General features: G+C 38.7%; 2 protein-coding genes and 1 long non-coding RNA gene across 9 annotated transcripts in view; 1 reads left to right on the top strand and 2 right to left on the bottom strand.

Annotated features, from left to right (window-relative positions):
* The first annotated feature begins 683 nt into the window (after positions 1 to 683).
* Positions 684 to 12,939, top strand: LOC5502678 (synaptotagmin-1-like). 7 transcript variants are annotated; one of them, XM_001623796.3, is made up of 7 exons: positions 684 to 929; positions 5,132 to 5,371; positions 8,832 to 9,083; positions 9,405 to 9,565; positions 10,163 to 10,393; positions 10,593 to 10,716; positions 11,531 to 12,939. In XM_001623796.3, exons 2-7 carry the CDS (start codon positions 5,200 to 5,202, stop codon positions 11,833 to 11,835), a joined length of 1,245 nt encoding a protein of 414 aa, XP_001623846.3. In that variant the 5' UTR covers positions 684 to 929; positions 5,132 to 5,199; the 3' UTR covers positions 11,836 to 12,939. The 7 variants fall into 7 exon arrangements, with proteins under 7 accessions (XP_001623846.3, XP_048578406.1, XP_048578407.1 ...); XM_048722449.1 differs by having other exon boundaries at positions 685 to 929; positions 5,128 to 5,371; XM_048722450.1 differs by lacking the exon at positions 684 to 929 and adding an exon at positions 1,428 to 1,647 and having other exon boundaries at positions 5,128 to 5,371.
* On the bottom strand, positions 12,847 to 16,786 carry LOC116610211. Its single transcript, XR_007306698.1, has 4 exons — positions 16,735 to 16,786; positions 16,411 to 16,482; positions 14,856 to 14,903; positions 12,847 to 13,412 (listed from the first exon to the last, which is right to left on the bottom strand). It is a non-coding gene; the product is annotated as an uncharacterized LOC116610211 (long non-coding RNA).
* A 146-nt stretch (positions 16,787 to 16,932) lies between these two features.
* The window catches only part of LOC5510794, a 10,113-nt gene continuing 9,855 nt past the window's right edge, over positions 16,933 to 17,190 (bottom strand). Inside the window, exon 14 of the mRNA XM_048723061.1 lies at positions 16,933 to 16,958. Within this exon, the coding sequence (XP_048579018.1) occupies positions 16,933 to 16,958 (26 nt within the window). The remainder of the gene's footprint in view (positions 16,959 to 17,190) is intronic.

Raw genomic sequence — 17,190 nt, forward strand, 5'->3', positions numbered from 1 at the left:
GTGAAACTTCCACAAGTGTGCGGTACTATTTATAAATCCTCTGAATTCAAAACAATTTCTATAGTATATACAGTGATACATTAATATCAGTATAAACAATCTTTATTGTACTGTTTATCTGAATAATATTCTCGCATCACCCAACCAGGGTTCATAAAATTGCTTGGATTTCCAAAATAAATATATATTGTATATATCCTCATGATCACCAAAAGTAGTTAATTTTATACATATGAAATGACTATTATATCATTCTGATAACCAAGCCATTTTTTTACTGTTTCTGTTTGGTTCGACTTATCTTTCGTCAAAGGAACAAAAATAACCCAAAAAGCCTCCCGAAATAGTCAATATGAGTCTAAAAGCAATTAAAGCAAAATCCCTTTATTAAAATTAATTGGTCTCTTTTTCAGTATATCAGAAACACAAAATATGTTTTGACTAAAACTTTCATCGCTAAATCAATATGCACGAGGGCTAAATATATACAGGACTCACTTTAAATTCGTCAGAAGAATAATAAACTATTCTTGAAAATCATTAAGGAAATTAATCATAGCTTTTCTAACAGTATAGGCAAACTGAAGTCAATTAATAATAACAATAACATAAGCGTATACCTCGTTATAAGTACTTGTCACGTGATTTAAAAATACACCTTAGACGGTGTCAGGATCGTGTGATTGTGTGTGTGTGGTGTATATTATTCAGTACACTATGCTTGAGTGATTTTAACTCATCATAATTCACACATCCTGGGCCGCAATAGCATACATTGTTCTCAAACAACCGACAACACTTTGATTAAAAACTCCTTCGGAAGCAGCGATCAAATTGCCTCAGATATCACCTGTCTCTTGGCAAATCCGCTCCCCAACGACTACCTCTTTTCTTGACACACAACATCGAGCAGGAAGACGGTTATAAAGGTGAGTCCATCAATGGAATGATTTTAAAACGTCTTTCACAGAATCATAAGAGATTCAACGGTCAATTTGAAAGATATTTCTGAGTAAGGAAAATCGAGCTTTTCCATGCCAATGTAAGGCTCAAGAACAACAAATTAATAACGTAGAGGGAAAAGATGTCAAATAATGTCTTTAATGTCTTCGGTCTACGAAGATGGATAAACAAAAATAACTGAAAATCACTTAGCCACACAAACGTTAAAAAAAAAACTTATCAGAAGGGGAATCAATAAAGAAGTTGGTTTTCAATACAAAGTGTCGCGAGACTTTTAAAGAAGGGTGCTTACTGTGCTTTTTCTTGAATAAAAATTTTTCTCCCAATGGGGGTTCAATGAATGGAGAAACCTCCGCGTGATACCCCTCGTTAAGGAACATTTTTCTAATTTTTCCTCGACTTATCGCTCCAAGAAGATTCAACATAATTCTCGAAAGGCCAGAGGGAAGATGAATTAAAGATTAAAACAGTGACATCAGAATTCAAAATACCCCAATCTAAAAACATTGGATAAGATGAAGGTTGTGATGGCGGCTACCACAGCGACACAGTTCGATTCTCTTGTGAATTCATCACCCTAAGGCATCCGCAGGGCCAAAACTATAAAAGCTTCGAAATGAGACGATAGTTTTCGTTGAAATTGGTCGACAACGGGAAATCTAAAGCGGGTGGTCGAAGAGAAAGGTAAATACTTAGGCGTTCGTTTATTTAGGACTTTTAATTTTGCCAAGATTTTTAAAAGGTTCTTTCGAAAAATCACTCATATAAAGTTAGGTGATATAAAAGCGGTGATATGCTTGTCAAGTATACGACCTTAAAAAGAGAGATTGATTGTAATGACATTACACCAAAATGCAAATAGATTTCAAATGAACATGACATCCTTAATATAGAGCAAAGACAAACACAAACCAAGTCAACAAATAATTACAGTAATTCATTATTTTCAAACCCGATTTACTTTATAAACGGAGTACAGCCTTCTGGAATAAAAGGAACACATGATAGGTTGAAGACGAATTCATATCCCCTTTAAACGTATGCGAAATTGTGAAAATTTAAGCTCAACAACCGTGGCGAAATACAAAACACTCTTGTCGCTTGGCTGAGCTCATTATTCTACGTTTGCAAAGTCTTTTTTTCGCATTTTAACCCCAGGTTTGCTTACCAAAACCCAAAGTTTTGCTAATTTCTATTAGCAAAACTAATTTCTATATATTGCAGATAGGTTAGGCAAGTTTTTGTTGTTTTCTTAATGTCTTTAAATCTTGAAAGGCCCTTTTAAGTTGGTTACATAACCCTTTGTTCAAACATAAAAGGCATACTTTTTAGAGCTAGTAATGTGTTCCCTAACGAATCCAATTAGCATCCTATTCGCGATCCTAACAAGTGCAATGTTAATTAAAAGCATACAATTTCAAAGATATCACATTACTTGGATCTACGACGTTTCATTTGACTATAACTTGCGCCTACAAATACATGGCCATTTTTTAGAGTAGGGTTAGGGTTAGGGGTTGTTATTTTTTTTTTTCCTTATCCATTAAGTGACACTACTCATTTTTAACAGAATCAATTAAAACGCCCCAAAAGTTAAAAACTGGCTTTCGAACTCTGCCGTCTTCCCTCAGAAGAAGTCACAATAAAGACGCAATGTTATTAGAGTCGACTACCAGTTTTTGGTGGACTATATCATTTTCGATATGTATGCTTTGACATAGATATCAATTTTGATGTCGAAGATACGAAAAATACACCCTACATTGCATTTCCACTGTCGACTTGACTTTCAAAATTTCGCTTTTCCCTTTGAGGATTATTCTTTCCGAAAAATGGGATCGGATAAGCAATTGCAATTAGAATACAAGACATGCTTTATTTCACAGCTAGCATAAATTATCAAGGCCACTGTCTCTATTTCTTTATTGAAATGTTGCTAAAAGTTGAAACACTTAGGAAACATCCGCTTGCTACAAACTCTGTTTCCTGAGCTGAGATCATAGTTTGCTTAAATTTACGAGAATTATCGATCGTAGCTAGCATGAGCTTACGAGAAGACTCGATCGTAGCTTGCTTCAGCTTACGAGACAGGGCCGTTGCAGGGGGATGGGGCACTGGGGGCACGTGCCCCCCTCCAATATTTTGAGGCCTGCTACGGCATTGCGAGAAGATTCGATCGTAGCTACAATCTTCTACAAAACTAATGGGACACTTTCCCTCCCCCTTCCTCAATGTTGGAGGGCAAATTATCACCTTGCTACTGCTTGTGTTTTGAGCTGAAAACTCGCCTCTAAGCAATATTAATCGGGGGGAGAGGGTTGGCGGTTGTTCGTATGGGAAGTGTCCCACTTACTTTTGTTGAGGATTGTAGCTTTGGCTTACGAGAAGACTCGATCGTAGCTAGCCTGAGCTTACGAGAAGACTCGATCGTAGCTAGCCTGAGCTTATGAGAAAACTCGATCGTAGCTAGCCTGAAATGACAAGAAGATTCAATCGTAGCTAGCTTGAGCTTACGAGAAGACACCTTCACACCTTGGCACCTTGCGATACATGATGTTATACAGTGAAAATTGAGCATGCGGCTCGGCTTCTAGTCGTGGGTTGCGACCATAATGTCAATTTTTTATGTGGCTTATTACTTGCTTACTCGAAAGGTTCATCACTAAAAGTTATTTCTACTGTATTTTTTTAAAGAGCCGTCACCTAGTCCATAATATACTAGGTTCTTTAAAACAGAAAGTGCACATTTTCTTCTTCCCATAATGCATCTTACCGGAAATAGCGTGACTTTTACGTTGCAACGGAAGTAGACCCCGCTAAATAAACATGGCCTTTGAATATTACGATCACAGCGAAATTGGAATGCAGTGTTTGTACAGTGGAAGATATGATCTTGGCGAAGTTTCCGCTCACCTCCATACAAAGCTTGAACCAATTCCTCTTCAAGAACTATATGCGAAAAGGGTAGTTCGTTAACTGGAATTTTCAAGAGATTCTTTTCTGTAACTTAGCTCTTTAACTCTGTGATTGCAAAAGTGAAGAGAAATATGAATTCCTCGTGTTGAAGACGACAAAGAATTTTCTAGACTTGATCAGGTCGCTCTTATCGAGTCAAGAATTTGCAAGATCACGGTAAATGCAGAATTCATTAGTTAAATACATCTTTGACAATTTAACCCATCACTGGTATCAAACTTTACGTATAAGTACAGTATACAGTTAATAACGTACCTTCTCGGCTAAAGCTCGGCTTAACGTAGAATTGTTAAAGTCCCTACATTTGATTTGTGCTCACCTATAGTTTTATATATTTTTATCAACATTCCAAATTAATTTTTTGTACGAGTTCTTAAAAAAAGTGCTCTTTAAAATGGAAAATAATGGTTAATGGTAACACTTTAATCTTTAATTTAATTAATCATACTATGGATTATGGTGTAATATCTATGGTATCCGCCTAATATAGGTTACCAAAAGTTATTGTTTAATTAGTTTGAATTAATTTAAAGCAAGTTAATTTAACAAGGGAAAAAATAATACTGAACGAATTATAAATAAATGAATAACATTTAAAATTAATAATAGCATTAATGATAAGTAATCACAGTCAATTCATCCCCACTCTTATGGACAACATTAATATATCACAGATAGAAATACAAGTCCACTATTACACACTCTTGCTTCTTAATTACAGCCCCTGGTATCTGTTATAGTCAAGTTACTGTTCTTTAATTAATTACTAAAAGAGATAAAAGATAATGGACTGTCAGAGATGATCAAGAACATGGACAGACATAGACAGACAGAAAATAAGATTGCAAGACAAAAAAATTATACCTTTTACTCACTCATGGGGCCTGCTCTATAAACCCATGCATGGCAGATTGCAAACATACAGGTAAAGGGCCAAAGGCTGAGGGTGGGGTGGGGGGGGTGGGGTGAAGGGTGTATCCCTTGATGAGCATATATAAAAACTTCAAAACTTTTCTTGACAACTGAAACAATCAACTTGACTTATTTGCACTGAATACGTTATAAAATGCAGCTTCTCTTGACAATGGTAAATGATATTTGGACTAAAAAAATTTGATTCAAGTCTGATGGCCAGATAAAGCAAACTTGTAATTGATATGTCTTACTTTATGTGTTTTTTTTTTCTAGATAGATGTGGCATAGCAGATGTTTATGATGGAAAGTAGAGTGCTTACATAAGAAGCATCATTCTGGGGCATTATGGGTAATCCACTATTGGACAAGACCCATGGAGGAGTGGGTGGGGGGCAGGATTTGCTGAATAGAAAGCAGGAGATGCCAGTGAGTCAGAACGACCCCGTGGCCAAGATCCAAGGTCCAACCCCCACGCCCAGCGCCACGCCAGTCACAAATCCAAGTATCTTAGGACAAAGTAAGGAAATAATATATGATATATACTAGATCTGGGGGAGTAGGAATTAGTAAGAGCGGGGAATAATTCAAAAGCTATTTATGTTGAGTTCATGCTGTATAAAACAAAGTTCTCATATTTTTTTTGGCTTTTGTGAATATAAAAATAATGTTTGTTTGGGAATTTTCGAGGAAACGTGAAGCACTTGAATTCCGGTCTGGTGTTTCCCTGATCGACCTGATTTGCTCTCGAATTCACCTAAACAAAAACACGTCGGTTTTCAAAACTCTATGAGAGTCGTAACACCGGGCGGCAGTTTTGGTTTTCCTTTAAAATAGTATAATATTTAACCCGTATAATTTTTACAGAGTAATATCTATAATAAGCATAGTATACTCTTACTTAAGCTGCTTATCGTTCTTATTGTCGTGGCTTCTGAAGATAAAAAAAATTTTCTCCGCCCTTTCGGTTTTGGGTGAGACTTTTTCAGATTTGCGGGTCCTTTGTGGTGGATACCGCTATTTAGAAATTTACGCAGTACTCACCATGAATTACTAAATTCGAGTCCTTTTCCGCAACCGCTAACTGCAAAGGGTCTTTAAAACAGGGAAGACAAAAATGTTCCGCCATGTTTGTCTCTTATATCCGGGATCTTAACCACAGGAGTACCACCGCATGTTTTCCCCTAACAATTAGAAAAATGCTTGGTTTACACAAAGCGCGAGATTCGCGAATGGCAAATATTTACCTCTGCATCAACATTCGCTTAAGTTCAACCTAAATAACCCTTGATCGCTTGCTAGGATTTCGTTAGTTACAGGAGCGAATAGGGGGATTTCCTGATTTCTCCATTTTCATTCATTCCTTTTTTTAATAGTGACCATAAGAGTTGTCTTTTTCTCGTAACCCGCCAGGCCTTTAGCCCCCCCACCCCCCCTACGCTTTTAAGAAAAAAACGCGATACGTCTTCAGAGAGACTGGGTCATCTGATGCGATCCTATTTATATACAATCAAGAAACAAGTCTGGAATAGATTCCCGACTGTGATTATCTCGTCTTTAAAACGTTGATTTATTTTTCTGGGGATGGAAGATAAAACTCCAGCTGTCAGGCTAAAGGAAGGAATAAATGTCTCAGACTGATCACCCTGTAGATACCGCATATGTCACTCGGTTTGGGGGGAAATTGCATTTGCAAATAACGTTGCTAAAGCGCTTTTCTTATCTGAATTTTCATCTGATTTTCCTCTAACTTAACAGAATCAATTAGACCATAGCTTAATTTTTCATGCCGCAAAAAAAAGATTTGGTGACATTTGTCACCTCCTTGACTCGTACAGACTTAACAACTTCCTTTATTTTGACTTGGATATTCTGAAAATTTTAATTAAACATTTTTCTATCAAATATTTGTTTTGTAACTGCCTTGAATTATTTCTGATTTTTTGTGATGTAAAGCTTCCATTTTCCCATTGTTGTTCTGGGATTCATTTTTCTCTTTTTTTTTTATTGGAAAATTTTTTACTTCGGTCGACTCCCTGTTGCGATTAGACTTTGAATAATAGTTGCAAATCGTTAGGTCTTTAATGGTAAGGCCCACTTTAAATTTGGACGTCACAAAACCCACCCGTGTAGCCGCGCTAGATAAGAAAGCCTTAGATGGCTATTTTTTTAACTCGTAAACAACGTAGACAGAAGAAGAATGACTTGTAGAAGATGGAAGAGGTGCTCAAAAAAGGTCGGTGAAATTTATTCAAAGAATATTATTAACTTTAATTTTACGCAACTAACACGATAGATAGTGAGCTTCACGTCAAAGAACAAATTTATAGCGGGAATTATAATTCATAGATACAACAAAAATTCTAATTTTGATAATACTGCATGCTTTTTTTCTCGTGTTGTGGTAAGAATACATATCCAATTTTATGAATATCATTTTCCTTTTCGTATTTGTTGTTCTAATCCATTTAATATTGTTCTAGAAAGTGAGAAATAAATCCTTGAAATAAATCTTGAACTTTCTTCTTCCAAACACTAGCGTTTAATTATTGAAGAGAAATATGACTGAATTGGGAATATCTAATTCAACAAAATGGACATTACAGTAATTATTTTTTAGTTAGAGGTGTGTTAAAACTCGGCAGTTTGGGTCTAGACTAGACAAAATAGAACTTTAATCCACATTTTTAATTTGATTGTGAGTTTGGAGAAAGCTTTTAGTAACGATTTTAAGCTCGGAGAATGCTTTTAATAAAAGCGTGCAATCAGCAACTTTAAGCTTTTAGTATAAACCTCGTCCTTTTGCCATCTAATAGCTATTAGTGACTACGTTTTTTTATTGTAACAATTCAAACCATATTCTTGAGATCCATAGACAATAACAAAGACCAGAGCACTCTTCCACGACATTTATAATTTTATGTTCCCCGTGAAAATTTTAAGATTTTTTAATTTACAGCAATTTTTTTCGATACACATACATTTATTTTAACTCGACGTATGATTTTTAGGTGCTGTCTGATTTATGTTTGGTTAGCATGGGTGGTGTGTGATGTTGGTTGGTGGTCGGTGGTGGTGGCCGGTGGTGATGGTGATGTTGTGTGGTGGTGGTGGTGGTGATGATGGTGATGTTGGGTGGTGGTGGTGGTGATGTTGGGTGATAATCGTGATGTTGGGTGGTGGTGGTGGTGGTGATGTTGGGTGGTGGTGGTGATGTTGGGTGGTGGTGATGTTGGTGATGTTTGTGGGTAATTTTAATCTTAAGTCGCTGTATTATCATATTTCTTTTCGCTTTTCGCTTCCTTTTCGCTTATCCAAAAGATGCCGTTTTGCCGATATTTTTTCCGCAAGTCTCGGTGTTTGATCACTGATGTCGGCGCTGCTGGGTGCAGACTTCGAAACTATCTTAAATCGAATCCGCTATTCCAGTCGAGACTAAGTTTGTTGGAGTCTCGTTTTTAACGATGCCTTACGGTCCCCTAAGCTGATCTTATTAACATTATCAAGCGCGAGCTATTGTTTTGTACTGCAGGCGCGTACACAGGGGGGATGCGCGAGAGGGATGCGCGAAAGGCACGCGCTCGGCCACCAAAAAGTGGGCCATTCCTAGTGGAATACTATTCTTTTTTTCCATATGGTACCCATGACTGCGCCTGCTACCCCCTCCTATCTCAGCCAATCCTGGGTACAAAAATTCTCTTTACACATAAATCTCCAAGTAAACAGGTAAACGCCCACTAGTACGCTTACAATGAATAAAAAACCACAATCTAATTGGTCTTATACCTAAGGGCCACGTAAGATTGGAGGGGCACGAGACAGATACATTAAGAAATTATCGGGGGGGGGAGGGACAGCCACGCCCCTACTGGTCATTTCCTTATAATTTTTGAAAATATTGGGGGGGGGGCTTATGCCCCCAGTGCCCCATCCCCGTCTACGGCCCTGTAATATAATGTTCTGTCTATTATTCCTCTAAGTCCCGATATGGATTATCGCTGTGGTTGGAATCGGCGCCGCAGTGATTGTCATCTTTTGTATCTACTGCTGCTGTTGTCGGAAATGCGGCAAGAAGAAGAAGAAAGATGACAAGAGAGGAGGGAAGGAGAGAGTGGACTTCCGGGCGGTGCAGATTGGGGCGAGTTATCAGGAAAAGGTGCAGCCTTCCATGGATGAGCTCGACTACAACAGCGAGGATTACCACTCTGATCTTAGCTCTGGCGTCAAAATAGGTAAGTGTATATGATGAAAATCATCATTACCATCACATCATTATTACTACAAAACCATCATCATCACCACCACCACCACCACCACCATAATCACCATCACCATCACCACAACCATCACCATTACCGTCGTCGTCACCATCACCATCATCACCACCATAATCACCATCACTATCACCAACACCACCATTATCACCATCACCACCACTATCCCGGTGCCACCATCACTATCAACATCAACATCAACATCAACATCAACATCAACATCACCATCAACATCACCTCTCGTCGTACTCGTTGTAATTCACACCCATTCTCTTACAGGCCGTATAAACTTCACTCTGGACTACAGTTTTACCGACAACACTCTGACAGTTGGAATCATTAGAGCTGAGGACATCCCGGCCAAAGATTTCAGCGGGTCCTCGGACCCATACGTGAAAATTATGCTTCTTCCAGATAAAAAGAAGAAATACGAGACGAAGGTATATAACTAATAAAAATGTTAGACGAGCTGTAGAGAATTTAAATCAACACAAGGTTGAAGTGTTGAAGTTCTACGTTCTATGTCTTTCTGAAAGCAGGGTGGTTTTGCAGGTGGTTTTGTTTCGAGCATTAGCCAGGAGCAAAAGTTTGAGTCATAAACGTGGTTGTATTTTAACTAGGATAGGCTGATAAGTGCATTCTCTCTTATCAGGTGATCGGGATTGGGGATGGGGTAAAGGTGATCGCTAACGCGATCCTAATTAATTCAGCGCGTAAATTTGTTCCAGGCACAGGTTTCTGTTAGCATGAACTGTTTAGGGTCAGAGCCTTTTCCCTTCGCAATTGACTTGTGGTCTTACCTCCTGTTGATAAACCTTGCACTTGAACACACGTAAGGCTGCTTTTCATTTCAAAATGCTCTATGAAATATCCCATACCTCTTTTATTTATCTTTTTTGTCATTCTATACCATTGCGCATAATTACTTATTCCCTCCCATCCCCCCTCTTGACAAATTCCCCTTACTAGCCCCCCCTTTTCCCTTACCCCGCCCCACAAAAACGACATAATACTCACCCGTTCTTATTTTGCTTCAGGTTCATCGCAAGACATTGAACCCCGTTTTTAACGAGCAATTCGTTTTCAAGAACATTCCATATAGCGAGATTACGAATCGTATCCTACTCATGGAGTTGTTTGACTTTGATCGGTTTTCCCGCCATGATCTGATCGGCGAGGCGAGGCTACCGCTGATTGACGTGGACTTGGCGTCCAATATCAACGAATGGAGGGTGCTGACGCCTCCCTCAGGGTCTGGGGGTGCTGGAGTAAGTTAAAGATTATCATATTATCAGACATGATGCTTTGCGCGATGCGTGCTGACGTGCCTTCTGCGTCTTCGGGTAATACTGACCGATCAAAGATTATCCCAATACCATGATGCTTTGCATTGTACATACTGAACAATGTGCTTCGCCCTTTTATTCTTTGTGTGCTCTAATCAATGAACTGCTCTTTTGTTTAAAGCACTCTAAATCTGACCTGGGTGATATCTGCTTCTCTCTTCGATACGTGCCTTCCTCGGGGAAACTTCAAATCACTATAGTAGAAGCCAAGAGTTTAAAAAGCATGGATCTAACTGGTTACTCTGGTAAGAAGTCGATAGTCCTTAGCCATAATTGAATGTTTTGGGTTGAAAGCGGGTATTCGTACCAAGGCACATGGGGGGGAGGGGTTGTAGGTGGAGAGATGATCTGAAGGGGAGGAAAATGTGGAATATACATGATGGCGTGGAATGGCAAGAATAGGGATGAAAAAAAAAAACAAATATATAGAGCAACAAAATGGAAAGGTGGGATATTTCGTAGAGCTATTGTTAAGCAACCTTACGTGTATTCTAGCACAAGGTTTATCATCAGGAGGTAAGACCAGGTACTAGTCAAATGCGAAAGGGAGAAATGGGAGCCGAGGGATGCTAGGGGGTAGGAGGAAAGAAAGGGGAAGTCTAGTGAGAAGAGGGTTCGCATTTGAGACATGTTTCAAATGGCTCATCCTGTGGCATTGAAAAAGAAAAAAAAAATTCATCGAATTATGCACAGTCTATTTAGCATTTTGCATGATTGAATTAGGAAAATTCAAGTACGAAATTTTTAGCAATATATGTAGAAGCTGACAGTTGCGAAATTTGACCTATCCAACAAAATTTGTTATATTTTTCTTGATTATTTAGTATAAATGTATAAATAACATTTATGATGTTGGTTGATCGCGGCTATGATTAATGACGATGATGAAAATGATGATAGTCATGTAATGTTGATCTAAATGGACTTGTAGTGATTCCAGCTGCTGATTAAATGGGGTTTGTAGACATAATGATGATATAAGTATGACGGTGATGATAAAGATTTTCCTTGTAATTGTAGGAGTCATGATAATGATGATTCTATCCCATAATCCCACAGATCCGTACGTCAAGATCGCCTTAGTTCAAGAAGGCCGCAAAATCAAGAAAAAGAAAACAACTGTAAAGAAGCGAACTCTTAACCCATACTACAATGAAACGTTTACCTTTACGGTTGCATTCGAGAAGATCGAGCAAACCTCACTCATTATCTCCGTTCTGGATTACGACCGCGTCGGGAAGAGTGAGATGATAGGAAAGTGTGTGGTGGGGGAGCTGTCTAGTGGCGCGGACCTGAGGCACTGGGCCGACATGCTTGCGTCACCAAGGCGATCCGTGGCGCAGTGGCATACACTGCATAACTAGGGCAAGGTATATAGTATACCCTCCATAAAGTGAACACAATCGACTCTATTATTACTAACGTCACATGGCTCACACTGCATAACTAGGGCAAGGTATATAGTATACCCTTTATAAAGTTAACACAATCGATTACATTATTACTAGTGTCACCATAACCATCCGTAACACAGTGATACACACTGAATAAAAGGGCAAAGGATGGAGAAAAGATATTGTTGTTTATAAAAAAAAAACATTATAAAAGTTAACCCAAACATAATAATTATCAATCACCGAGACTGTGTTATTAGGGCAAGAAAAATAAATCAGTATAACGATTTTTATAGCCCAAACCCCAAAATGTGATTGAGAGCAATTTGCAAGGAAGATCACACTGCATAGTCAGGGCAAGGGATAGAGATCTGTTTATTACTGTTTATAAACTAACCTCTATAAAGTGAACTATATAGCACACGCAACTTAACAGGGGGATTCGAATTCAATTGTTTACCCCTATAAAGTGCAGAAACAAGCGACATAAAATGTCACACTGCATAAGTAGTTCGAATAGTAAATATTTAGATAATCAATATGTTAATGATAATAGTATCATTAAGGAAACCAAGGTTACGATACCCATGGTTCATTGCGTTGGTGGACATCTTTGAAACCATAGAAATGAGAGAAAGGAGAAGACGTATCCTCTCTTCTTTATCTTCTCTCCCGTCCCCGTCCCCCTCCCCCTTCCCCCGCCCCCTTCCCCCTCCCCCTTCGCCTTCCTTGTTCCACCTCGTTCTCATGCCAGAGACCTCGACGCCCTGGGTTTCCGAGGATGGGCAAGATGCGTATTTCAACGTATCTGCCTTTTGAATTTTTATTTGGTTTTGTACTCGCTCATCTCCCGCCCGTCGCCGTGTATCTTAAGGTCTCTGATATTCCTCCAAGGGTAATGTGACGTAGAACAATTTAAAGAAGGAAAAACAGAAATTTATTCGCACTTACGCATCCCTATAAAAATACGTACGTAGAACGTAACACGAATGTAAATTTTATTTGTAAGCAAACTCTTCAACCTTATTGTACGTGTAATGATTATTACAAGAAAATAAAAACAAGTAAGGGATATTTAACGTTGTCATTTGTTATTAGATGTTATTAGATGTGCATCTAATATCAGTGTTATTAGATGTTGAAGCTACCACTGTTTATACCAAACTCTTTCAGATGCGACTGGTATCCGGCCAACTCGCCGCCAGCACCATCCGCCAACTCTCCAAAGGAGTGACGAGTTGGTTGTGGCGAGTTGACGGAAAATCATACACTTTATTGTTCACACAGACTTTGTGGCCGTTGTTATATTCTACACATCTTGTTGTTAAGTGTATTGTTATTTGGTGAACATGTTGTTGTTGTTGAGTGTATCGTTTAATGTTTTACATGTTGCTTTTGTTGTTTATTGTTATATGTTTCACATGTTGTTGATGTTTAGTGTATTGTTGTCGTAGAGTAAAAGTGCTTTTAGTAATTGTAAGCTAGCGCCAGGATTGCCGCGAGGACGAAGGCGAGTGGGGTTTGGTGACGAGTAGCCAGACTAGTGCCTGTGAACAGAGGAAAAATCAAGAATATTCCTTGTTAGCTAGATAAATAAATACACAAAAACTTGAGATCTCGAACCATAACATCGATAAGATTCATCAAACACTGGTATTCAACTCAAAATTTCTTCTTAGTTTTAGGTGAATCTATTTAATGCTTTGTTACAAGATCCTGACCTTGTGACTTCATGGCACTGCAGTACAACGTGACACGTTATCACTTGACATTGTACTCTTGCGCATTGCGTCACGTGTTATTGTATGATGGGGTGTTTCATTGCTATTTGGTTATGACCTGCATTTGCGTGACGAAAGTTTTTGCTTGAAAGTGCTGTAATGTAACTTTGCTTAACTGTAATTGCGTGACAGTTAAACTGCGTGAATATGCTATAGTATGATGGTGTTATTGCGTGATTCTGCTGTCGCGTAATTGCACTATTGCGTGACTTTGCTATCGCGTGACTGTGTTATCGCGTGACTGTGCTATTGCGTGACGGTACTATCGCGTAACTGTGCTATCGCGTGACTGTGCTATTGCATCAAAATGTTCTCATATGTAACTGTGCTTTCACTGACTGTGCTATTGCGTGACAGCTATTACGTGACTGTGGTTTCATGTAACTGTGCTTTAGCGTGACTGTGCTGCCACGTGACTTTGCTATCGCGTGACTTTGCTATTGTGTGATGGTGGTCGATGCGATGGTGCTTTCGCGTGACGCGCTATTGCGTGACTTTGCTATCGCATGACTGTGCTATTGCGTGACTGTGCTATCGCGTGACTGTGTTATCGCGTGACTGTGCTATTGCGTGACGGTACTATCGCGTAACTGTGCTATCGCGTGACTGTGCTATTGCATCAAAATGTTCTCATATGTAACTGTGCTTTCACTGACTGTGCTATTGCGTGACAGCTATTACGTGACTGTGGTTTCATGTAACTGTGCTTTAGCGTGACTGTGCTGCCACGTGACTTTGCTATCGCGTGACTTTGCTATTGTGTGATGGTGGTCGATGCGATGGTGCTTTCGCGTGACGCGCTATTGCGTGACTTTGCTATCGCATGACTGTGCTATTGCGTGACTGTGCTATCGCGTGACTGTGCTATCGCGTGACTGTGCTATCGCGTGACTGTGCTATTGTGTGACTGTGCTATCGCGTGACTGTGATATTGCTTAAAAGTGTACTTATATGACTGTTATTGCGTGACTATGCTATTGTGTTATTGTGATCGATGGTGCTATTGGGTGACGGTGTTATCGCGTGACTGTGCTATTGCGTGACAGCCATTGGGTGACTGCTTTCATGCATCTGTGCTAGAGCACGACTGTGCTACCACGTGACTTTGCTTTCGTGTGACTTTGCTATTGTGTGATGTTGATCGATGGTGCTGTCGCGTGACACGCTATCGCGTGACTGTGCTGTTGCGTGACTCAGTGTGCTCTTCACCTTTCTGTATTGTGAACTTGATCTGACTCGGCAACTCACATGTACGTTCTACAAGCCAAGAAAATACAAAAACATGATTAATTTAAAAATTCACTGAGCGCTAAACATGAAAGCGTTTGTTGGGTCACGTTCTCCCCGCCGTCGCCGTCGTAGTTCTATAACCCTATTCAGACCGGGCTTTTTGGGGCTTCCTCTGACCGGGGGAAGGGGAGGGGGGCTCTTTCTCCCCATCCGTAACTTTTAAACCATTGGAGCTATTGTGACCAAATTTTCAAAGAATCATTATCTTACAAAGAGGAAGAAAATGGTGTATTGTGTTCGAAACCTTTGCAAATAACATCCAAAATCCAAATAAGTTATCATAGTCAGTTTATATTTAAGAAGTGATCGATATTCTTCAAAAAAATGTATTTGTGACGTCACGATGACGTCACTTAAGTGAGCAGAAACAGGCAATATTTCCGTTTATTTTATATATGTATTTCTGTATGTCTTTTTTCGATAATCTTATTATCTTGCAGTTGACATATATTATCAGTGACACTGTTTCTATGACAACAATATATGGCATCTGCGACGTCAGTGATTGGCATGGTACCTTTAATATAGCATAAGTTTGCGAATGGACTCTTAATTAAAGTAATAATTTAAATGTCTTTTCCAAAAATGTTTTTTTCCAATTTCTATTTACAATAGAGGAATATAAAAAGCATTTTGCCAAATTTAGATGTTAGTTTAAAAAAAAAATCAGTGATTTTTAGCTAATTATGTGACATCAGCATTCGCCATTTTTGATCCGCCATCTTGGATTTAATGAAAGTTATTTACTTTAATCAATAAAAACTGGGTAGCAAATTCTAAAGCTTTTCGACAATATTTAATCTTCGTTTCAAGTTATATTAACGATTTCAGGTGGATATGAACGTTTTTTGCTATTTTTACAAGCAATATTTCTAGAAGATCAAAAATTGACAAAAAAAAACACCACCCCTCCCCCCTAAAATAGAGATGTTTTTATCGAATCTTGGTATAAAAGCTTTATATGACATGGAATTACGTTGAGCACGTCGTATCAATAGTTGATCGACTTAAAGCGGTTTGCCTACTTTTCATGTTTCAAAACTTGGTTGCTATGGTTACCAGGGTACACATATCGAAATTTTGTTTACACCAAACTGATCCCAGATAAATTTTAGAAAAAGTCATCAAATTTCAACGCTCTAGCTCTAATAGTTCAAAAATTATTACAGCTCAAAAGTGCTGCCTCAAAAGCCCCCACCCCCCATGAATAGGGTTAACACACCTTTGTTATTGTTTTTATCTAATTGGATGGCGCATCATGCGAAAAAGACATCTAAAAACAAAGTTTAATACTTTATTTACTCAATCCAATTAAAAATATCGCATTGTCTTCCCCAAATCGGCCGATGGATATAAATGCTTTTTCACACTTGGTACTTTGCTAGAATGACAAAATGACAGCTGACGAGCCTGTTTAAGTTCCTTAAGAGCCACGGCGCCCGTCGGACTAAAAGGGGTGGGCAATTAAGATTACCTGTACATGCGCAGTTTGTCGTCGAGAAATACACCGCCAGATAGACAGGCTCGCACAAAGTCGCGTTTTTACCTAAAACAAATACAAGTTCTCAGAAATGTTAAATGATGCTTATTTAGGGCCAAAATAGCTGTTTCCATGCTATGAAAAATTTAACTAGTGTGTCTACCTCGGATAAGTTATCGCTTGTTTTTATATAATTTAAGTTATAAATAATAAAAAGTATACGTGTTGTTTGTTTAGAATAAAATACCCTTTATTCAACTACTAGAAATTCAAACTTAACTATTTCTACTAAAATATCAATGAAATTGTAACCCTTACCTTCGCATGGATCGGACAAAAAGAAATTCAGAGCCTGTCCGGGGCCTATGGAAAAAAAAAAAAATAAGAAGTCGAAGAGGAAAATCCCAAATAAATATCTACAAACCTCTTTGTATTCCGCCAAAAGAATCATAAAACATCGATCCTTAGTTTGGGCAAAGAAAATCATGAGACTCCATCATTATAAAATTTCTGAAATCATGCATGTGACTGCGTGATGCAATCTGACCAATAGTGATATAATATCTGGTTACGTGCAAATTGTCAGGTGCTTTGAGGGCGCGTGACAAGGTAGTTGCGTGACTTAGTAACACTATTTTTGTGATCACGCAAGGGAATATCTGAATACTGTTAGTGTAGTTCTGAGGTTCAGAGGTCTTATGCGTGACATGCTTCGTGCGTAACGAAGTAGTTGCGTGACCTGGTAGCACTATATTAGGCGTTACTGAAGGGAAT

Source organism: Nematostella vectensis, chromosome 15 (genome assembly GCF_932526225.1).
Source record: "Nematostella vectensis chromosome 15, jaNemVect1.1, whole genome shotgun sequence".
Classification (NCBI taxonomy): Eukaryota; Metazoa; Cnidaria; class Anthozoa; order Actiniaria; family Edwardsiidae; genus Nematostella; species Nematostella vectensis.

Bases quoted from the DNA above. Each gene is read 5' to 3' on its own strand.
- LOC5502678 (XM_001623796.3), top strand. From the start codon at position 5,200: ATGGGTAATCCACTATTGGACAAGACCCATGGAGGAGTGGGTGGGGGG. The intron at 9,084-9,404 runs GTAAGTGTATAT...ATTCTCTTACAG, and splicing joins TAGCTCTGGCGTCAAAATAG to GCCGTATAAACTTCACTCTG. The intron at 10,717-11,530 runs GTAAGAAGTCGA...ATAATCCCACAG, and splicing joins GGATCTAACTGGTTACTCTG to ATCCGTACGTCAAGATCGCC.